Here is a 22,633-nt window from a genome sequence, read left to right on the forward strand (position 1 = left end):
AATAATTTTTATATCAAATATTTTGATTAATTTTTTATTATATTTATTAAATATTTTATGTTTTTACAATATTAGGACAAATATTTTGTAATAATTTTTTTAAATATACTAAAAGTATTGTAATAATTAATTCAGATTTTTAATATTTAATTCCAACAAACGTCGACCTATAAACCCCAATATAAATATGAATATTTACATTAAATATTTTTTGATTGAAGAGTAGTTCAGATGTTAATTCTTTAATATTTGTATTAAATATTATCGAGAATTTCATGAAAAAAAAATGAAAATATAAAAAATATTTGAGAAAAAATTTATTAATATAAAGCATTTGTTAAATAAATAATTTAAAAATGTTATACAATTGAAAATTTTAAAGAATGCTGTGTTAATTTTTTATGTTTGTTAAATATTTCGATATTTTTAACAAACAAAATAAAAAATACAATAAATTAATATGAAAGTAATAATTTTTATATCTAATATTTTAATTAATTTTTATTATAGTTATAAAATATTTTATGTTTTTTTTTAATATAATAAATTAATGACATAACTTTTATGACAAATATTTTGTAATGTATTTTTTTTAATACATAATTTAATATTTGTATTAAATATTATTGAGATTCTCGCCAACAAAAATTATGTGTCTTTAAAATAATTAAAGACAAAATTATTATTGTATACAATATTAGGAGAAGTAATATTTTTTTAAATATAATAAAAATACTGTATTAATTAATTCAAATTTTTAATATTTAATTCCAACAAACGTCGACCTATAAACCCGAATATATATATGAATATTTACATTTACAAAATTGAACATTTTAGACCTATCCTCTAAGATTATATATATTATATATAAAATTGTCCCTGATTTTATTTGAATACAAAAAATGTTAAAACTGAAGTGATAATTATACAGTAAACTGTGACGGAGTGAGCAAAAAATTGTGTCAACTTGTCTTCACAAATAACAGACGAACGCCCCTTTCAATTTACCCTTGTTAAAGAAAAATTCTCGAAATTTTATACTTCTGTCCATCCACGTGACACCTTCTGATATGAATATCTCGGATATTAATCGTGAAGTGCAGATAAATCTGTCACGTGGTTTCCGTTTGCATTTTCCCAGACTATTTGTACATTTTTATTGCTTTTATCGCCGCCTTCCATCTCGATAAACAGATTATCTAATACACCGTTTTTCTGCCGAAGCTCATTACAAAAACGTACGTAGTAATTACATCGGGTCGAGTTATTTGTAAACATGTCGGTTGCATTGAACCTCGTTTATAAATAATGCCCCGCCGCACTCGTAACATTCTCTCCATATTTAACAGTTGTAAACAAGGATTTTCGTGACTCCGGCGTCAGTCCTCCTCACTCGACCACATCGTTTTTAACTCCGTAATGGACTAATAATGTTTTTGCGTGCCAAATGTGTGAGCCGTATTGGAGTAAAATTCACGATAATATCTCGCAGAAACTTATATTTTACTGAATTTCCCCCATGATAAAATGCATGTAGAACGAAAATAGAAGAGAGCGAACGGTCAAGAATGAAAATTGCCTGTTAGACGTCAGATTGACCGGATTAAATGCCGGAGTACATTGCCATATATAGACCGGACACTGAAATAACCCTTTCGATGTTATACACCCGTACTTCGAGTTGCAAGTGGTTAATAATTCACCGTGCCCGGATCTATTTCGCTAGATGTTTTAATGGGGAAATTTGTGATTTTATTGTCATGTCAAGTGGCTCACCTGCGGGACTATGATGTATTTCGTAGATTTTACGATGCGGCTTAACAACATTTATGGGTGCATAAAATGGAATAAATATATACGACCAATGATTGCATAGGTGCAATCTAAACCAAAAATAGTCTATTTTATGTCGTCATAAATCTTACAGGTGCCATTCACGGTGTTCAGCGCAATGCCGATGTTAACGCCGGTGCAGATTTATCTCCTGCACTTCCTCCCCGAAGAATTGACTAGGACTAATAATTAAAAAGAAGTATGAAAAAGGTTGGCGTGTTATCCAGTTTCGTACTGCGATTGCACCGTCCAAATCTAATTAGACATTCCCCGTGGAGTTATTAACACGTGATTAGGGTTTCGGCTTAATTAGGATTTAGCGGATCTCCGTAAATACGGATTCGTTATAGTTAAAACGTGGAAGTATAATGAGAAAAGTTTGTGCGCTCGGCCTAACAGGTCATTATTGTATGTATAAATTTAAAGGATTTATACAAGGCCTTGAGGCACTTCCGCCAAAATGGCCCGTGCGTATTTCAAAATTACCTCCTTACAAGGAAAACTTTGTATTTGCAGTCGAGGGTTGATGCTGTCATTTTGATTGCTGAAGATTTTTGCTGAATTTTTTGTGAAAGGTTTTAGGGATCTGTCTTATTTTCGTTTCAAGTACAATACATTTCATATATCTACATTCCTTTTGACTTGTTGATATTCAAAGGATTGTTGATATTATTACGTGGACCTTTTAGTTATAAATATATATGTATATATAGGAATTCGCAATGTCAATTGAATATTTACGTACGTACATGTAAAAATAAATTCATAAATTTAAATTCACTTAATTTCAGTGTTGTTTATATATTTAACCAACCATTAAATAAATTAAATATGATACGGTGTACGCGTAAGTTTTAAATTTCGTAGTTGCAGTGCAACAAAATAAATGTTTTAAAATGTTAATTTTATTTTTGTTTAATTAATTTTAAATAAAAATATTTTTAAAGTTTTTTAATTGAAATTTTCGAAATTTGTATTTGGAAAATAGTGTGTCACAAAACAAAAGTATTGAAATATTACTTTTATTTAATTAATTTTACTTTAAAAATAAACATAAGTTTTCAGTAACATGACAATAATTTTTAAAAATTTTACATTTGAAATGTTAGAAATTTGTAGTTTGAAAATAATATTTCATTACCCAGCTGAATAATAAATAAAAAACTTATTTAAAGAATTGTTTAATATTTTTTTAACTGAAATTGTGTAACTTTGAATTCCAAAAATAACATTTTAAGTTTTATAAAACAAAAGATTTAAAATAAAAGTAATATTTTAATTATTATTAATTATGTATTAATTAATTTTCTTTTAAAATAAATAAAAAATTCAGTACATTACAGTATTTTTTAGATTTTTTAATATTTTTCAAGTTAAATATTAAAAATATAAATTAGAAAAAAATCAAAATTAAAAAATTTTCAAAAATATTTTGAGCAACAAAACAAAATATTTATTTTATTTTAATTCAATAAATAAAAATTTCAGAAAATGATTTTTCAATAGAAATTTTTGATTTTATTTATTTAAGATTAATATTAATATTAAAATAAATAAAAGTTTCAGTAATTAGATAATAATAATAGTATCTTTTGAATTTAAATTTTAGAAATAATATTTCGACACTGAGATGAAGAACAAAATAAAAAATTTAATTAATTTTATTTTTAAATAAATAAAATGTTCAGAAAAAGATTTTTAAAATATTTTTTAATAGAAATTTTAGAATGAATGAAAAAAAATATATTTCATTACCCAGCTGAATAATAAATAAAAACTTATTTAAAATTAGTTAATAGTTCCAGTAACATTTTTCTATTTAAATTTGAAAAACTTTAATTTTAAAATCACATTTAAACATATGAACTATGCTGTACAACAAGTTGATTTTGTTGAATGTCGTTTTTAATTTATTAATTGATTAATTTTATATTAAAATAATTAATTTTATTTTAAAATAAAAAAAATCGTTAACATTACAATTTTTTTTAATTTAATTCCTATTCCTGCGGAAAAAACAAAACCTTTTTAATGTTAGCTTTATTTTAAGTTAATTAATTTTAGATTTAATTAAATAAAAGATTTAGTAAATAGTTGTTTAATTGAAATTGAATTCCAAAAATAACATGTTAAGATTTACAAAACAAAAGATTAATTAATTATATATTAATTAATTTTCTTTTAAAATAAGTAAAAGATTCAGTACATTACAGTATTGTTTAGATTCCTTAATATTTTTCAAGTTAAATATATATACGAATTAGGAAAACAAATTTTCAAAAATATTCTGAACAACAAAACATAAGCTTTAAAATATTAAGGCTTTCAGAAAGTGACTTTTCAATAGAGATTTGAAAATAAAATTCCATTTCTTATTTTGCAAAATTACCTTTAAAATATTAGTTTTATTTTAAATTAATAAAAATTAATTTAAATTACATCAGTTTCCTTAACATGATATTATAAACAAAAAAGCTTTAAAGTTTTTGATTTTATTTATTTAAGATTAATATTAATATTAAAATAAATAAAAGTTTCAGTAACTGGATAATAACAATAGTATCTTTTGAATTTAAATTTTAGAAATAATATTTCAACACTGAGATAAAGAACAAAATAAAAAAATTCAATTAATTTTGTTTTTAAATAAAATATTTTTTAATAGAAATTTTTGAAATTTGAATTCTTAAAACACAACACAAATATTAGTTTTATTTTAAATTAATTAATTTTATATATAAATTACTAAAAATTTTAGTAACATATTAAAATTTCTAAATTTTAAAATTATGGTTATTCTTAAACTCAACACTCAATTATATATAAAATAGTAAATATTTTGTAATTAATCACCTGTAAATTTACATTTAATTTAAATATAACCATTCATTAAATAATTCGAAAGGCAACACAAGTGGCATTTTAAATTATAAATTTCGTAATGAATGAGTCGAGCAAAACAAAACCCTCGAATTAACAGTACATCGATTTCAGCTTAATCCGTTCCAATTTTATTCATGCTAAATGCACACATCCTCAATCACACAATTTTGCAACATGTATAATGTATTATTATACTTTTTAATTGACAACGTAACCTTTCTGGTCTGAACATTCGTCCAAAATCCATACGTTCCTAGCGTGCGATCCTTGATTTATTTACGCCGATGTGGCTCCTTGACGGGCGAGCTAAAATATCGCTATTGGCCTCATTCATTGAATTTTTTGTTGCGGATAATTTTTTATTGATATGATCGCGGCACGAAAGCCAGTTCGTTTTTTTATTGTTGCCTTCCTTCTAACCGAGGAAGCGGAAGGACAAGTCTGAAAAATAACATAATTACCACGAATAACGTTGTTTTAATTAACCGTTGTCCGTACAACATTCATCAATCCGGACACGACGTCGAATCACCGCGTTGCAATGTTACCGATAATGGGGAAAGTAGCGTCGGTGTTTCGAAATATAAATTAATGGCAACTCACAAAAGGATGTTTTGCGTAGGTCCTTGTTGACACGGTTAAAATATTCTCCCCCGATCGTCCCGTTTTAATCACGTGCAGGTTTAGATTCGAATTCGGCAAACTTCGGCTCTATTATGTGGGATAAGTTTATCAACTATCCGACAAAAAGGGATTTGAGATTTGGAGTACGTGACGCGGAGTGAATTAACTTTCGCCCACCACTTCGCCGATTTTCCAACCTAACCCGTCCGATGATTGATGGGAATTGTTAAATGTGCCACCGATATAAATAATATTTCATGAATCCAATATTACGGTATCGGTCCGATTGATATCGGATTCCAGCACGGAACGATGTAAATAATCCGACGCACGTAAGGAAATTAACTCGATCAGGAGCTGAGGCACTATGATTTTATGGTAATGTTGTAATTTCAGCTGAGATATTGCAATTTCTGGGCGACTCTTACATATGCATGACTTCGTCCGGGATGTGTCTCACTGTACTCAATTATACTGCAACGTATTTGTTCCCTTCATTTATTAGTTGTCATCAAAATTAAATTTATTGTCGTCGAGAACAATGTTTGGCTTGTTTCCAATTTATAAATGAAATTTTTATGTCGATATTTAATTATATTCGTGGCAATATTTTATGTAATTTATGAATACATTTTGATAAAAGTATAAACTTTCCATTTGATTTAAATAAATGGATGTATAATTGAAATTGTCATAACGAATTGTTGGAAAAGTCTGATAATGGTTTTACCACTAATTAAAGCAGAAATATGTAACATGTTGGCGTCAAATTACGAGTACTTCTCTCATATACATTTAATTTAAATAGTTTAAATAAATAAAAGGACTTATTTTTTATTATATATTTTAAAATATACTATTTACAAAAAAAGTAACACCTAGATAATTGATTTATTCAAATTTATGTTTTAGAAAAATATTAACCGATTACAAAATAATAAATGAACAAAAAATTAAACTAAAATTTTAAAGCATAAAGTGTCAGAAGGTAATAATGAATCGGACCCCTCTTTGATTAAGACACTCGTTGATGTGTCGTGGCATCGATCTAATGAGATTATCGACATTCTCTTGTGGTATCTCATCCCATGCGAATTGAAGCTTAGTCTTAGTTCATTAAGACTGTAAATTTGTTAAGCATCTCCCTATCATATACGTGTTCAATTAGAGAAAGGTCTGGAGATCTGGGTGGCCAAGGCAGTAAATTTACATGGGAGTTTAATGTATTCCTGGCAAAAAGTGAACGGGAATTATTTCCTAAAAAATTAGTCCGAAATCTCATCTTACGTAGGGATGAGGGGTATCTATTCTCTCGAGATAACCAGATCAGATAAATACGAAGTTAATAGCATTCTAAATTTGAATAAAAACAGTATTAAAAAAGAGCATTAAAATTCAAAAGAGACAACAAAGGACACTAACGTTAATTGATATACTCATAACACCAGAAAATTTTTATTGAATAATTCATACATTTTTTGTCGAATAATTTTTTTCTTGTCTATGTTCATTATTATATTTAATTTAGAATATTTTGTCTTTTTTGTCAAAGGTAGAACAATTATCTTAGTTTTATTGACTTTATATGAAGTAAAAAAAAAGGGTAACGTTTCTTGCAATAATTTTTATTGCCTCGTTATTTCATAACAGCGACAGTGCTTTGTGTCGCCCACCCTTTTAAAATGCCCAACCCCAATTAGAAACACAATAACCAAACTTATCTTTATCTTTATTGAAGTACATGTAAAACACGGTCTGGCTCGTTCGATTCTTTTCCAGTTTAATGCTCGAATGCAAACTTTGTTCGTGTAAGGTCGGATAACAAAGGAAATTCCTGCGAATTGTTTCCAAGGATTAAGTTGTCTTGGTGGTGGGTTCTCGGATCTTCGTGTACGAAATTTGTTAAGATTCGACGTGACGTTCCCTTTATCTCTTTTTTTGTTTGTTTGCAGGTGTGGATATTCGGGGATGTGTGGTGCCAGATGTGGTTGGCGTTGGACGTCTGGATGTGCACCGCGTCCATACTCAACCTGTGCGCCATATCTCTCGACCGTTACGTTGCCGTAACGCGTCCCATTACTTATCCCAGTATTATGTCCCACAAGCGGGCCAAGCTCCTCATCGCCGGTCTGTGGGTGCTCAGTTTCGTCATCTGTTTTCCACCACTGGTCGGATGGCGGGATACAAAGGTAAGAAAATTGTAATGTCGCATTCTTACATTAAATTAAACGAATAAATTTAGTTTTAATCAATTATATAGTCACCCTCGTTGTCGATAGATAATCTTTTGTCATCTAGTGAGCAAATTTTCAATCCCGGACCGATAAAAATCAATTGGGTTTTGAATAAAATATCTCGAGATGGCACCATCCAAATTTTCATATTTTTTTCCACTAAGAAAATGTTGTAGGAATGGAAATAGATATTCGAAAGTGTAACATCGGGTATGATGGGTATTCATCAATTCATTACATTGTCGTATTGCAGAATGACGCCTTTTCTGTTGATAATCATCGAATGCTTTTCATCTAAAGATTGGTTCATTCGATTCAATTATTCACAATAAAGGTCCGTGGTAACAGTTTGTCCAAGTTTCAGAGCTTCAAAGTGAATATTTCTGTGAATACACTATCAAACACATAGAAGGGTCTTTTTGGAAATTAAACCCTGCTTCACAGTACTTCATTCTTCGTCTCCAATGACTGGTTCTGTATGGAGCCGTTGAACCAATACTTTGCATGTGATGGATCTTGGTTGGCATTGTTCTCTTCGGACAGATTTTAGGGGACCCAAACACCTGCTCTACTTATTTTTCCAAACTGCTGTAAATGTTCCTCGATGGTCGACCAAGGTTCGTTAAGAGTCTTTGACAGTTCTTAATGTGTCGTTGTTTAATATCGTTGGTCTTCCTGACAAATAGAAGTCAGAGAGAGTTTAAAATATGTCTCAAATGACTTTATAGTTTATATTAATTAGCAAACAACAATAATATCAAAGAGCTTTTAGATAAATATTATTTGTGTATGTATTCTATTTAGCATAAATATTCATTAACCTAGAAATTAGTAAATTAATTATATTATGAGAGATTTACATAATTTAGTATTTATACAAATATGTAAATTAAATTTCCCTTGTTCACTAATATAATTATGACAATTCGCATATGTGTTGATTTGGAACTGCAATGAAACTTCCAATAGACAATGTTGAATTAGTAAATAAACAACTGATAATTAATCCCAGAAAATTGTATTAATTAGGATCGTAGACAATGCAAGCGTTAAATTAACTAAAATTGCATCATTATTTAACCGAATATCGCACTTCGCCATTGAAAAGCTGTTATTGAAATGCAATTAGGCATTTTTGTTTGCCGCACATCCCACAATTCTCGACTCAACAATGCACTGTTCAAAATTTAATTTATTAGCTATCGAATATTGAATATTGTCACTGGGGTTGTAAATGCAAACGACGAATTTTATGAAGGTTGTAACTGAAACTTCCAAATTAATTTATTCACCGTGTCGTTCATGTTGTTGTTTTAATTAAATCTTAAATATCTGTTTTTTGATCCATTTACCGTTGTACATCTTGAAAAAGGAGAATTAGTGCACTCCCCGAAATTGTGATGTATCAATAGTCAGGAGTATAAATCACGCGTGGGAATGATAAATGGATGGGAATATCTAAAAAGGTTTTTGTAAAATATCGACGACCTGGTCCCGCGTACGGCAATATCGAGTATCGGGTCGCGATAATCCGAAATTTCGCATGGAAAAATTCCCGACCGAAAACGGTGCCATTATGTCCGCTGATTTAAAGCGTTATTTCCATACTCGTGTCTCTTGTTCATTAGTTATTTAAAAGGCTGGGCAAAATCCAGAGATTTATGTATTATTTAATAGGTCCTAAATGGATTTTTTTTTTGTGTGCGATAATAAAATATCAATGGCTTAAGCACTCGGAACAAATTTAAACATATTACTTATGTACGATTGCCGAAGTTGGTGCAAACTTCTGCTAATTTAATCGAGCGAAATTTGCACGCTGCCGTTTAGGAACCAGAATTTGGCCGTTGCTTCTGATTATATGTGACATTTATCGCCGTAAATACGATGCACTCTGTTATTTTCTTCTCAACTTTCCGCATAACTCAAAGGAAACCACAACAAAGATCAATACCGAAAGTTTTAGTTGAGAGCAAAAATGAATATTAAACAAACTTAAGTGTATACTTTAACCAAAGGCCTGCTTTAAAGTTATTCTGCTTTAATCTTAATAATTGCAAAAAAATTCTAATTCCTTTGAATTAATTAAAAAATAATAATTGCGTAATGTTTTACATTAAAACTGTTGTTAATTTATGAGTATTTTATTTAATATAGCACAAAACGATTTGATATTAAAAATAGCAATTTAATGAAATTAATTTCAAAATTAAATTGCCTGCAATTTTGTAAAATACGTGACAATTATTTTATTTTATTATGTTTATAATTTAAAATACGTGACGTGAAATTCACATATTTGCAAGTACATTTTTCATTCACGATTTATATTCATTCATAATTAATTTTGCCTTTCGTTTTAAAATGTTAAAGAGTCATCACAGATAAAATGTTTGATAATATGTATTACTCATATTTCCATAACCTTCGATTCAATTATATTTAAATTTGTTATATATTATCCTAAAACATACATACAAATCGATGTAAAAAACTTTTTCTAATATTGATAAGCTTTTCAAAGTATATAAAACATTTTAGGAAAAAATATATCATTATATTAAATTTGAAAATAAAAAAGTCTGAACACAAATATTTTTTAAAAATTGCTTTTAATAAATAATTTAAAAAAATAAAGTTTGAATCTAATGGAAGAAAAAATCTCCCAGAATAATTTATTAAAATGGCATTAATTTATTGTTATTATTATCACTTTAAAAAAATTTCTACAATATTTGTGGAAGAAAGTTTAGTATTTTAAATATCATAAATTTAATTTAAATATTTATTTTTTATTTTGAGTTAAATATTTTATTTAAATTAATGTAATTTAATTTAATTTAATTAAAAAAATATTAATTTTAAATTAAATATATATTTTTTTTAATTTAAATCATTTATTTATTTTTTAAATTAAATTAAATATTTTCTTCCTTTTTTTAAATTTAACAATTAAAAATTTTTAAGTTAAATATTTAAATTTTTTAAATTCTGTTTTTTTAAAAATATTTATTATTATTATTATTATTATTAACGATGTTACGAAAAACGTAAAAATTTACTAAAAACGTAAAAAACTACTAAAGTCTCAAAAATTCATTAAAAACGTAAGAAATAAAAACCTAACCTAATTCCATACGATCATTTTCCATACGATCAAAATCCGTACGATCATTTTCCATACGATGCAAATCCGTACGATCAAAATCCATACGATCATTTTCCATACAATCATTTTACATACGATCATTTTCCTTACGATTAAAATCCATACGATCATTTTCCATAGGATCAATTTCCATACGATAATTTTCCATACAATCAAATTCCACACGATCAATTTCCATACCATTAAAATCTAAAGGATTAAAATTCATACGATTAAATTCACACTGATTAAATTACATAGTTTCACTTTAATAACTTTATGGATTTTTTTTACTGATACTAATTTTCTGAAAAATCATTAAAAAAGTAAAAATAAATAATTCTAATTCTTCCTGGATTCCCAAAAAATTACTAAAAACGTAAGAAATAACTAAAAGACTTGATCATTTTATTAAAAGAACAATTTTTTTAATTTAAATTAATTTTATGATTAACCAGCTGTAAATCCCGTCAATTTCGGTCCAGCCATTTCAGAGACTAGCCGGAACAAACAGACAGAGAGACAAAAATTGTAACAAATGTTATTTCGGTGTATGTACCGTATTTATATGCGTGTAGTAAAAAACGGTTATTTCAATATTACAAACAGACACTTTTATTTTATTTATATGTGATATGTAAAAAGTTAAAAATAATTCTAATAATGCCATTGAAATTGAAGTTTTGTAATTTTATTACTTTTGTTCATTTATTTAAAGTATCCCTGGCATATTCAATAATAGCCATAGATATTTATAAATAATTATTATCAAAGTGTGTAAAATTTCTACCCGATTTAATGTGGGATGGCACAATAAGTATCCAGTTACGAGCGGTGTCCAAAACCCCCTAATCGTGCAATGAGGCCGTATTTTGCGTACAATACACGCACCTTTATTATTTAGATAATTGTTGCCGTCAAACCGACCGTAATGAAACTTTATTTTATACCCGACGGGTATTTGAAACGAGCCGAAGTTCTGCGCTAAAACACGGAAATAATTCATTGCGGAAAGTTTCAGGGAATTAAACAAACTTAATCAGTTCTTTCCATACGCGGGAAAATATAACGCGACAACAAACAACAAATTTTATTAATAGACAAATTACTTAACATAATTAAAGTGCTTAATTTATCTGTGGAACAATACCTCTCACGGTTGGAATGTTTTGCAGAAGTTGTTCTCTGTTGCGGCAATTTACTTTTTGCAACGCAACCCTTGAAGTGATATACGACCCGTTCAATTCCACCTTTATTTTTCGTATTTTTTTCCTTCTATTTCACTTTATTACGCCGAACATACGTTGCACCGGCATCTTCACATAATAAGAGTAAATAATATATGCGCACGTTTCTTCGGATACGCCGCGTCGTTGAGTTATGGCAGTGGTTTAACTAAAATGTATGGCATTTTCTCACATTTTATTTACATTGTCGGAGCATATGAAATGTAACGGCTTAGAACAATTGCACGGGGGAAAATCTACTTTAAATCTGAATTGGACGTTGCTGAAACCCCTATTAAATCTTTTCTGGCTCTATTTCGGCTTGGATTCGTTTATTTTCTTGAGTTCGTATTTTAGCCTGAAGGTTTTAAAGTATTATCCTTCTGCGAAATGTACTTTGTGTAACTTCGCGCAATTCAACTTAAAAATTTTCTAATTGTTGGTGTAATTTCTTCGGGAATTGGACTAATTACTTTAAAGCGTTTTTCTGCAAAAATTAATTTATTGAAATTATACTGAATTTTTTTATAAACCCGGTTTAAATGTCAGTAAATACTCTTTTAATTATAATAAAATCAGTAAGAGAAATATTATTTAATTTATTTAGTTGTATATTTTTCAAATAATTATTTGATAATTTTTAGTACTTTATTAACTTTGAGGCTTTCAAAATATTATACTTTTTTAAAGTGATTTAGTATTTAAAATAATTTAATATTTAAAAATTAAAAATATTTACATACTTTCTTTTTATTCTTGTTTTTTGTATATTAAATAAGAAAATAAATAAATAATTACTTTTAATAAAATAAATTTTCTTTTCATAACAATTTTATTGAAAAGATAAATTAATACAATTAATTAATTAATTGATGATTTCATGGAACCTTTAGTAAATCACAATTTTTAAAAAGAATGTATATATTACGACTATTTTATTACAAATTTTCAAATAATATTTATATTATTATTAATTAATTTAATATAATTTAAATCATATTCAATAATTTCTAACCAAATTTCTATATAAAGTATTAATTTAAATTTTCAAATATCATAAATTTAAATCAAACAACAAAATATTATAATTTTATTTAATATTAAATTAAATATTTTATTTTTTTAAATTTTAAATTGAATATTTTAAAGATAAAGATAAAAATAACTGTGAAATAATTATAACAGTTAAGGAAACCTTGAACTTAAATGTTATAATTATTGTCATTGTTAATACTTTATATAGAAATTTGGTAATATTTTTTAATTTTAAACTAAATATTAAATTATAAATATACATTGAATATTTTAACTTGTTTTTTTTAATTAAATTTAATTATTCATTTATTAATTCAATCATTCCGTGAACTTTTTTTTTATTGAAAAAAATATTTTTTTTTAAACATATATTATATAAATTGTTAATATAAATAAATTGTCTTCTCTTATATAACATAAATTATTATTAATATTAATTTATTGTCTTCTCTAATTATTATATTAATAATAATTATTTTTATTAATGATAAAAATATTTAATAATTCACAAATATTATATATAAAATTTTATCTTTATTTCCAGATATAAAAATTTAAAATAATAAAATATGTTCCATTTATCTTCCAAATAATATTTCAATATATTGATTTAATTTTAATGTGCGAATATAAAAATAGTGTGTAGCTAACAATATTAAAATATTTTTAATAAGATTTAATATTTGCGGTTTATGTTGTCTTTAGAATGTCGAATAAAAAACTATATTGTTATTACCTAATTATGATAAAGTTTCTTTTCCACAATTTCCGTTCCAGAAATTTTTAAAGCGATCACAAAAGAATACGACTTTTTAAAGTTTTACGAGAAAATCCAGTAGGACTTGCACATTATTGTTCCATTTAACCGTAAACGTAAAATATTTTTCAAGCGCTGAAACCTGTTCCGACATACAAAACACTATTCTTATACTTCCTGTACTTAAATCATCAGTTCTTTCCAGTTTATACAATTTCATCGGCCCATTTGTGAAAAACGCCGCAATTTCACTTCTTCACTTCATCGAGTGATTAATAAAAATATAAAAAACAATGTAATAGAGGCGCCGAAACGGCCCCATAAATCGCAGTAAAAATAGCCAGGGGGTTTGGATTAATGCACCGCTGATCTCGATCGCAAGTGAAGCGATTGTGATTCATTACTTTTGCAAAATGCAACAGTGTAATTTTAGGTCGCTGTTTTTTTGTTTGTTCCGCGGAATCAAAGTTCGGGTTTTGGGTGGATTTTAAAGGGGTATTCCGCTGGGAAATTCCAGAGATTATCATATAGTTCGCTCCATTATATCCAATTCCTTCTTGTTCTCCGCACTCTTTCGTCCTTAGATTTAATAAGCACTCGTTTTTCTCACCACAATGTTATTATCATCGTTCATTTTTTTCTTTGTTTTTGTGAAGCGTTAATCGATATGGATTCTTGGGGGAAACATATTGACGAACTGGAATTTTTGCTCCTTCAACATATAAATAATTTTCTTTGTCGATTTGAACGGTTCATCATACTTTGATATTTGCACAATTCTGTCCATCCATTATAATATATTACTTCTCACACCATAACGAAGAATTCATCAATGATTTCGTGAAATACCTCTTCAGGACCAGACGCATATTGTGCCTGCTAAAACCTAGACAAACTGTGAATGCAAAACTTTATTGTAAACAATTGGATCAGGTGAACCAATCTTTTGTTGAAAAGTATCCGACGATTTTCAACAGACAATGCGTCAATCTGCAACACAACAGTGCAAGACCAACACTGGAGAGGTACTGCCTCACCCATCACACTCACCTTTATCTTTACAACATTTTCTTAATGGCAAAAAATTTGAACATTCGGATGATGTCCAAAATGTTAATTCGAGATATTTTACTCAGAATATTTTATCGGTCAGGAATTCTAAATTTGTATACTAGATGGCAAAAGGTTGTTGATAACAAGGGAGATTATTTTACTGATTATAAATAAAGCCTAAAGGAAAATTTAATGTTGATAGTTATAGGGACTGCCGAAAGAAGTGAACTTATAGTATTAAAATTTAAAATTTCATAATGTTTGAATTAAATTTATTAACATGAATCTGGTTTTTACATCTATTGACACTCCGAGCAACAATTTTATGCAGTTTGTTATCATGACAAAATATAAATACAATTCAATTGAAATAACAATTAATATACAATCATATTATTTATTTAAGTATCTACTTAAATTTCAATGTACTTGATATTTAACATTATTTTAATTGTTTGCATAATTGTCATTGTTAATTTCAAGAATATTTAGAATTTTGTACTTTCAATTATTTCATTTTGTTCTAAAAAAGATACAATAGGCTTATGGTAACTAAAGTAAGAAATGAAAATGTTTGATTCAAATTTATCTAAATATAATGTAAAAGCGGCATCGATTGTCATTTTATGTTTTGAAGTACCGACTTTTCGATCATTGGACATATTTAAATAATTTTTTCACTAAATTCATTCAATTTCACTTATAAGATATACACAGCACTATACGTCAACGCTATACAGCTACATATATACTGGTATAAGCATGTCGGTAACGCGAACGCACCAGATTTCACCCATCCAGAAAGTGTGTAAGACACACAGCACACTGCGCATGTGCCAGTGGTGAGCATGTCAATGACGCGAACGTATAATATTTCCCTAACAAAAAATGCCAACGCCGCTAAAGGTGTTTCCACTTCTAAGATTTTCCCCTACAAAAAAGTGTCCAACGCGGCTAAAGAAGTATTCACTTCATTAAAGAATATATGGAAAGTTAAATTAATAAGAAAACAGCGGGAAAGTGCTTTAAGCTGACTCCGAAAGGAAAATATATATAAATTCAATTAGCCCGTCTCTTAAATACTAGACTTGACTAACTTCCACGTTAAAAACATTTTAAATCTATCTTTGTTTTCCTGCAACAAAAAATGAAAATCGTTTTGTTGGCCAGTGTAATAGAGACACAATAAATCTTCGGTCACACTTTAGGTATGTTTATCCGCAATAACAAATATCTTGTCAACGTTGATAAACAGGACCCTAAACGGGTGATTTATCTCTGTTTATTTATCATTTGGTTAATCAGAATCACAGGTAGAGGAATTTTATTTTGCAAATTCCACAACTTTTGAACTAATTGGACAAATGCAATTTTCTAGTTTTACAAAATGCTAATTATAATTATTTAAAAAACACAATTAAATCCGCCACATTTAAAACGGTTTGTGTACTTCCTAATTTCGTAACATTCCTAATAAATTCAGCAAAATCTCCGCATACATGCAACAAATTAAGAAAGCACGGCACAACATATTCTTCCGTGGCGCATTCCACGCCACCAAAAACTAATTTAAACGTTACGAATTTATGAGTGTGTATATGCATGCTTAGTGTGGAGAGATACGGAATGAAAACTCGCGAATATCGTGCCGCAGAAACTACCCGTCGGTCATAATTCTCCGCGGACCGCGGCATCGTCCGTGGGCAATAAAAGGGCCCGGGCCGAAGTTCCGCACCGGGTTATACGACGCTTAATTGCTACCCGACCACTTGAATAATTTAGTGTGCGTATTTTTCGCTGCAGTCGTCCCGAATCGTTGCGGCACCGTATTATTGTCTACATCATCTGGTCCCGTACGGTTGGTTTTTAATTCGGTCCGTGGCGTGTTTTAATGGACGTTTTCTTTTGCGTTCTGGTTCATTTGTGTCAATGATACGTCTGGAGCGTTTCATGGAGACAATATCGATACTGTTGCGGTTTTATGGCGGTTTTTATTTTATGCGGGGGGATTGCTAAAATTATTGCCTCTGGCGGAACTATTGAGCTTTTTTATGCGATTTATATTCACGCACGGGAAAAACAGTCGTTGGTATGTTGAAATGACAATGGGGAATATTATTTTACTGTTATTCCTTTATTTGGACTGCTAGATTGTTGATTTTTAATCAGCAGACACAACTCTCTATTTTAAAATTATGGTGGATGCGCCATAGTACAGGGACCACATTTACCTGTATTTATAGTGTTGCAAATAAATTTATGGGTACATTTAAGCCAGTCTATTAACGATTAATTAGTATTTTTTATTATAAAATCTATTTTTACTTTAAAATATTCCACTGAATCCCAATTTTTTGTCCTGCGAACTATTTATAGTTCTTGTAACTTCAGAGGACTGAAAGTTCTTGAAGTAACCAATCCCTGAAGTGTTTGCCTTATATTTAAGAAATACTATTTATTGCTCTTTTCGGAAATATTATTGTAAAACATTATTTGTCTTTATCCATCAAGAAAACCGGTTATTCAAAAATTGTCAAAGGATAAACAATAGAAAAAATTTTTTGAATTTTCATTTTATGTCTAGGAAATACTATTAACAGTCAATCATTAAACATTAAAAGTTGAGAAATTTCTAACGTAACACAGTGAATAAATTCCAGAAATGTTTGCCCCATTTTTGAGAAATACTGTTTGTGGAGCTTGTAAATTTTAAGAAATATTGTTGAAAAGTATGGAGCAAAGTAGTATACCCAGTGACAAAGAAAACCAAGAAGTGAGTGTTCAAATTTATTATTATTTTGGTATTTGGATTTTGGAAACAAAATATCAAAGATTTTACCTTTTTTTAAATAATTTATTTATTAATGTGTTTGTCAATTGAAGTTATCCAAATACTCCGCAACACTTCTTAGGATTGATTCAACGAGGTATTTCTTAGAACCTCCAAAGTCCGTGGGGTTTGGGGTAAATTTCTTAGCATTCTACTCGTCATATCTCAAACATGGTCTATGGGTGAAAGGTTGGGGGATCTGGCTAATCGTGACATCAGATTCACATGGATTTCTTCAAAAACGTTTAAACACCCTGGCAACATGGCACATTTTACTGAAATATTGGATCCTTGGGACGATCAAGGTAAGGGGCGCTATCATGTTGCCTCTAATAAAGACTTAAAGTGTTCTCCTTTCATGGGCAATAAATCCATTACTTTACCTTACTAAACATCGATATTGGATCGAACCAATAAGTTTAAATTTTTAAAATAACAAAAAACAACGAATAAAAAACTTATTTGAATGGTGTTAAAACATAAGTTTACATGAGAAAATCTATACCAAATATTACCCCCTTCTTGGTGTTGACAATGGGGAATATTATTTTACTGTTATTCCTTTATTTGGACTGCTAGATTGTTAATTTTTAATCAGTAGGCACAACTCCTTCTTTTAAAATTATGGTGGATGCGCCATAGTACAGGGACCACATTTATCTGTATTTATAGTGTTGCAAATAAATTTATGGGTACATTTAAGCCAGTCTATTAACGATTAATTAGTATTTTTTATTATAAATCTATTCTTACTTTAAAATATTCCACTGAATCCCAATTTTTTTTCCTGCGAACTATTTATAGTTCTTGTAACTTCAGAGGACAGAATGTTCTTGAAGTAACCAAGTAACTAAATCCCTGAAGTGTATGCCTTATATTTAAGAAATACTATTTATTGCTCTTTTCGGAAATATTATTGAAAAACATTATTTGCCTTTATCCATGAAGAAAACCGGTTATTCAAAAATCGTCAAAGGATAAAAAAATAGAAAATAATTCAGAGATTCTTCTCCTGAATTTTCATTTTATGTCTAGAAAATACTATTAACAATCAATCATTAAACATCAAAAGATAAGAAATTTCTAACGTAACCAAGTGAATTAATTCCAGAAATGTTTACCCTATTTTTGAGAAATACTGTTTGTGGAGCTTGTAACTTTTAAGAAATATTGTTGAAAAGTATTTTTGCCTTTGTCCAGTGACAAACAAAACCAAGAAGTGAGTGTTCAAATTTAATATTATTTTGGTATTTGGAGTTTGGAAATAAAATATCAAAGATTTTAGCTTTTTTTAAATAATTTATTTATTAATGTGTTTGTCAATCGAGGTTATCCAAATACTCCGTAACACTTTTTAGGATTGATTCAATGAGGTGGTTTCCTCTTCAGGTATAGTATCCCAAACTACCTGTAATTTATTTCTTAGAACCTCTAAAGTCCGTGGAGTCTGGGGTAAATTTCTTAGCTTCTACTCGTCATATCTCAAACATGGTCTATGGGTGAAAGGTTGGGGGATCTGGCTAACCGTGACATCAGATTCACATAGATCTCTACAAAAACTAACCCAGGCAACATGGCACAAAGCATTATATTCTTCTAATAATAAAGACTAAAAGTATCCTCCTTCCATGAACAATAGTTCCCTTATCTTACTAAATCAATTTTGGATCCAACAATAAGTTTAATTTTTTAAATTAACAAAAAACAACGAATAAAAAAATTATTTGAATTGTGGTGAAACATAAGTCTACATGAGAAAACCTACACCAAAAATTACCCCCCTCATGGTGTTGCAATTTCTTTGTCAGTGAGTTTATTAAATTTATCTAGTAAATTAATAATTATTTATGTAATTACATATAGATATTTTCTTGAAATCTGGTTTAATAATGAATCTTTTGTTCCAGTCTAGTGAAGAAATATATAGTAATAGTACCCTACAAGAAGATCTCCATCCCCATTGTCCATGGAAATGCGAGTTGACAAACGAGGTCGGTTACGTGGTGTACTCCGCCCTCGGGTCCTTCTACATTCCAATGTTCGTGATGCTGTTTTTCTACTGGAGGATATACCGGGCAGCCGTCAGGACAACTAGGGCGATAAACCAAGGATTCAGGACCACGAAAGGTACGAAAATAAAACAGAAACGGACACAATTACGAAACAGCGCCGGATTCCAGTTTGATTTAATGAGTAGGGAGCCGGGGCGGCGCCATCAATCATGACTCCTGGATGATACAGTCTTCGTGCACTCTTTTTTAATCAGCGAAAGTAGGGCTTTAATTAAGAGAGTAATTTTATACGCCAGTACCCTTTTTATCGGCGCATTTTGTTACAATGTATCTCGGTTTGTTCAATTTATAACCTTCCCTCGAAACGATATAAATCGTGTATAAAATAATATTTTTATTTCGTCGAAAATCTTAAGCGGGAGCGGAGAAAATGAGGAAAATTGCCCGTAACAGTCGTAGTCTTTATTTTATTAGAAATGTAGATGTTTAATGCATTATTCAGGGGATGTAACCGAAGTTTTCATTGAAATAAAATGTTTCATTTTATGGCGGGGGTGTGTATACTATTACTGAACCGCTCACCGTATAAATTCTTAGAATATACTATAGGGTATTTTTATTCTTAGAATAAAATCGTACTTTATGAACTCTTCACAGTGTATTTTATTTTTACTGCTGTAAATAGCTCATTATAAATTTATTTCGAGATAGATACGGAAACAAGTATACACAATCAGATATAGAGTTTTACTTGTTGTTTGCTGTTAAATTTAAATGGGAATTGTTTTACTGTTTTTGTTTCAAACGGTGTAAAGTACAGTCCATAAATAAAGTTTTCGAAGCTTTATATTAATGCAATTAAATTAAATGTACGTTGCACACACATATCAACCTACGCAAATAAAATATTTAATATTAACAAATGTAATTGGGATACAATTTGTATTTCCAGTAGAATAATTACGAAATGAATTCTACGTACAACATTTTATTTTAGACCTCTTGTACTTCGTTTTAATAATTTTGAATTTTGAATTTTGAATTTTGAATTTTGAATTTTGAATTTTGAATTTTGAATTTTGAATTTTGAATTTTGAATTTTGAATTTTGAATTTTGAATTTTGAATTTTGAATTTTGAATTTTGAATTTTGAATTTTGAATTTTGAATTTTGAATTTTGAATTTTGAATTTTGAATTTTGAATTTTGAATTTTGAATTTTGAATTTTGAATTTTGAATTTTGAATTTTGAATTTTGAATTTTGAATTTTGAATTTTGAATTTTGAATTTTGAATTTTGAATTTTGAATTTTGAATTTTGAATTTTGAATTTTGAATTTTGAATTTTGAATTTTGAATTTTGAATTTTGAATTTTGAATTTTGAATTTTGAATTTTGAATTTTGAATTTTGAATTTTGAATTTTGAATTTTGAATTTTGAATTTTGAATTTTGAATTTTGAATTTTGAATTTTGAATTTTGAATTTTGAATTTTGAATTTTGAATTTTGAATTTTGAATTTTGAATTTTGAATTTTGAATTTTGAATTTTGAATTTTGAATTTTGAATTTTGAATTTTGAATTTTGAATTTTGAATTTTGAATTTTGAATTTTGAATTTTGATTTTTGATTTTTGATTTTTGATTTTTGAATTTTGAATTTTGAATTTTGAATTTTGAATTTTGAATTTTTAAAATTGTTCATTTTACATTTTTTATTTTTAATATTTTTCATTTTCATTTTTCTTTTTTCATTTTTTATATTTCATTTTTCATTTTTTATTTTAATTAATTTTTAAAATTTTTCACCCTTTTTATATATATATTTATAATTTTTTATTTCTATTTTTGTTTAAATAAAAATATTTTTAATGTAATCAAATTTGAATAATTTACCCATTTTACTACTTCAAACTCAAATATTTATTTACATAAATTTATCATGAAATAACAAGATACAATAAGTATTTAATTCTATTTGATGTACTTCGTTTTTTATTAAATTGATAATATCAAATTTTAAAATACTTTAAGTTTAAATCTCATGAGACACAGTTTTGTATAAATCAATTTAACCATGAGAAAATTTAGTGATAATAGAATTGAAGGATCGACTTGTTTAGATGATATATCATGTAATATCCAAGAAAAAACTTAACACAAAATTGTACTTGAGTCTTACGAGCACTCAAGACACGAAACAGTATATTTATCACATTTCCCTCCAAGTGAAATATCTAATGATTATAAAAGCTCGACTTGACACAAAAGCACATTTACAGATCATACGCAAAGCGCTGAATAACAAAATATTCAATTCTCAGACATTTACATATATATAAAATATATATGGTATGCAGAAAATAAAATCCTTTATATTGAAACAACACAAATATTTCTGTTTAACTCCGTTTTGAATACATTATTAGTACCGGGAAATTATTAGGGATTGCAATTAAATGTAAATAAATACTGCATGTTCGTTTTAATATTATCAAAGGCAAATCACACACAATAATCTACGTATAACCATGAATCACACCAATTTTATTTTCCAGGTTCGAAGGGCCTTGGAAATCGGTTCGACGAGCAACGCCTAACCCTTCGCATACACAGAGGCCGGGGCTCTTCCGGTAAGCGCCAGTTCGGCTCCCCACACAGTAACGGCTCCAACAGCACCACAACAACAACGGGCAGCGCCAGCCCCAGTCCCTCGAACCGGGGCCGGCACGAGCGCGTCAAAATCAGCGTCAGCTATCCCTCAAACGAGAACCTATCGCCTCACGTGGTTCCAAATTTATTGGCGGTGACGCCCACCTCGCCCACCGGACATCCGTCTTATGCCGTGCACTATTCGGTGAACGGAAAGGAGACCACGGCCTCCGGCCTGTGCAAAAGAGACAATCATCTCAGAGTGCAGAGGCTCGGGTCGCATCGGAGGTCTTCTTCCAGGAGGTCTAGTAGCTGTGATAGTACAGGTAGTAAGTTCAAAACTTC

General features: G+C 28.7%; 1 protein-coding gene across 1 annotated transcript in view; it reads left to right on the forward strand.

The window, feature by feature from the left end:
- LOC109600492 (octopamine receptor Oamb) overlaps positions 1-22,633 on the forward strand; it is a 71,433-nt gene that overhangs the window by 47,156 nt on the left and 1,644 nt on the right. The window contains exons 3-5 of the mRNA XM_049967897.1: positions 7,296-7,532; positions 19,534-19,753; positions 22,195-22,617. Of these exons, the coding sequence (XP_049823854.1) occupies positions 7,296-7,532; positions 19,534-19,753; positions 22,195-22,617 (880 nt within the window). The remainder of the gene's footprint in view (positions 1-7,295; positions 7,533-19,533; positions 19,754-22,194; positions 22,618-22,633) is intronic.

This window comes from Aethina tumida, chromosome 5 (genome assembly GCF_024364675.1).
Source record: "Aethina tumida isolate Nest 87 chromosome 5, icAetTumi1.1, whole genome shotgun sequence".
Lineage (NCBI taxonomy): Eukaryota > Metazoa > Arthropoda > Insecta > Coleoptera > Nitidulidae > Aethina > Aethina tumida.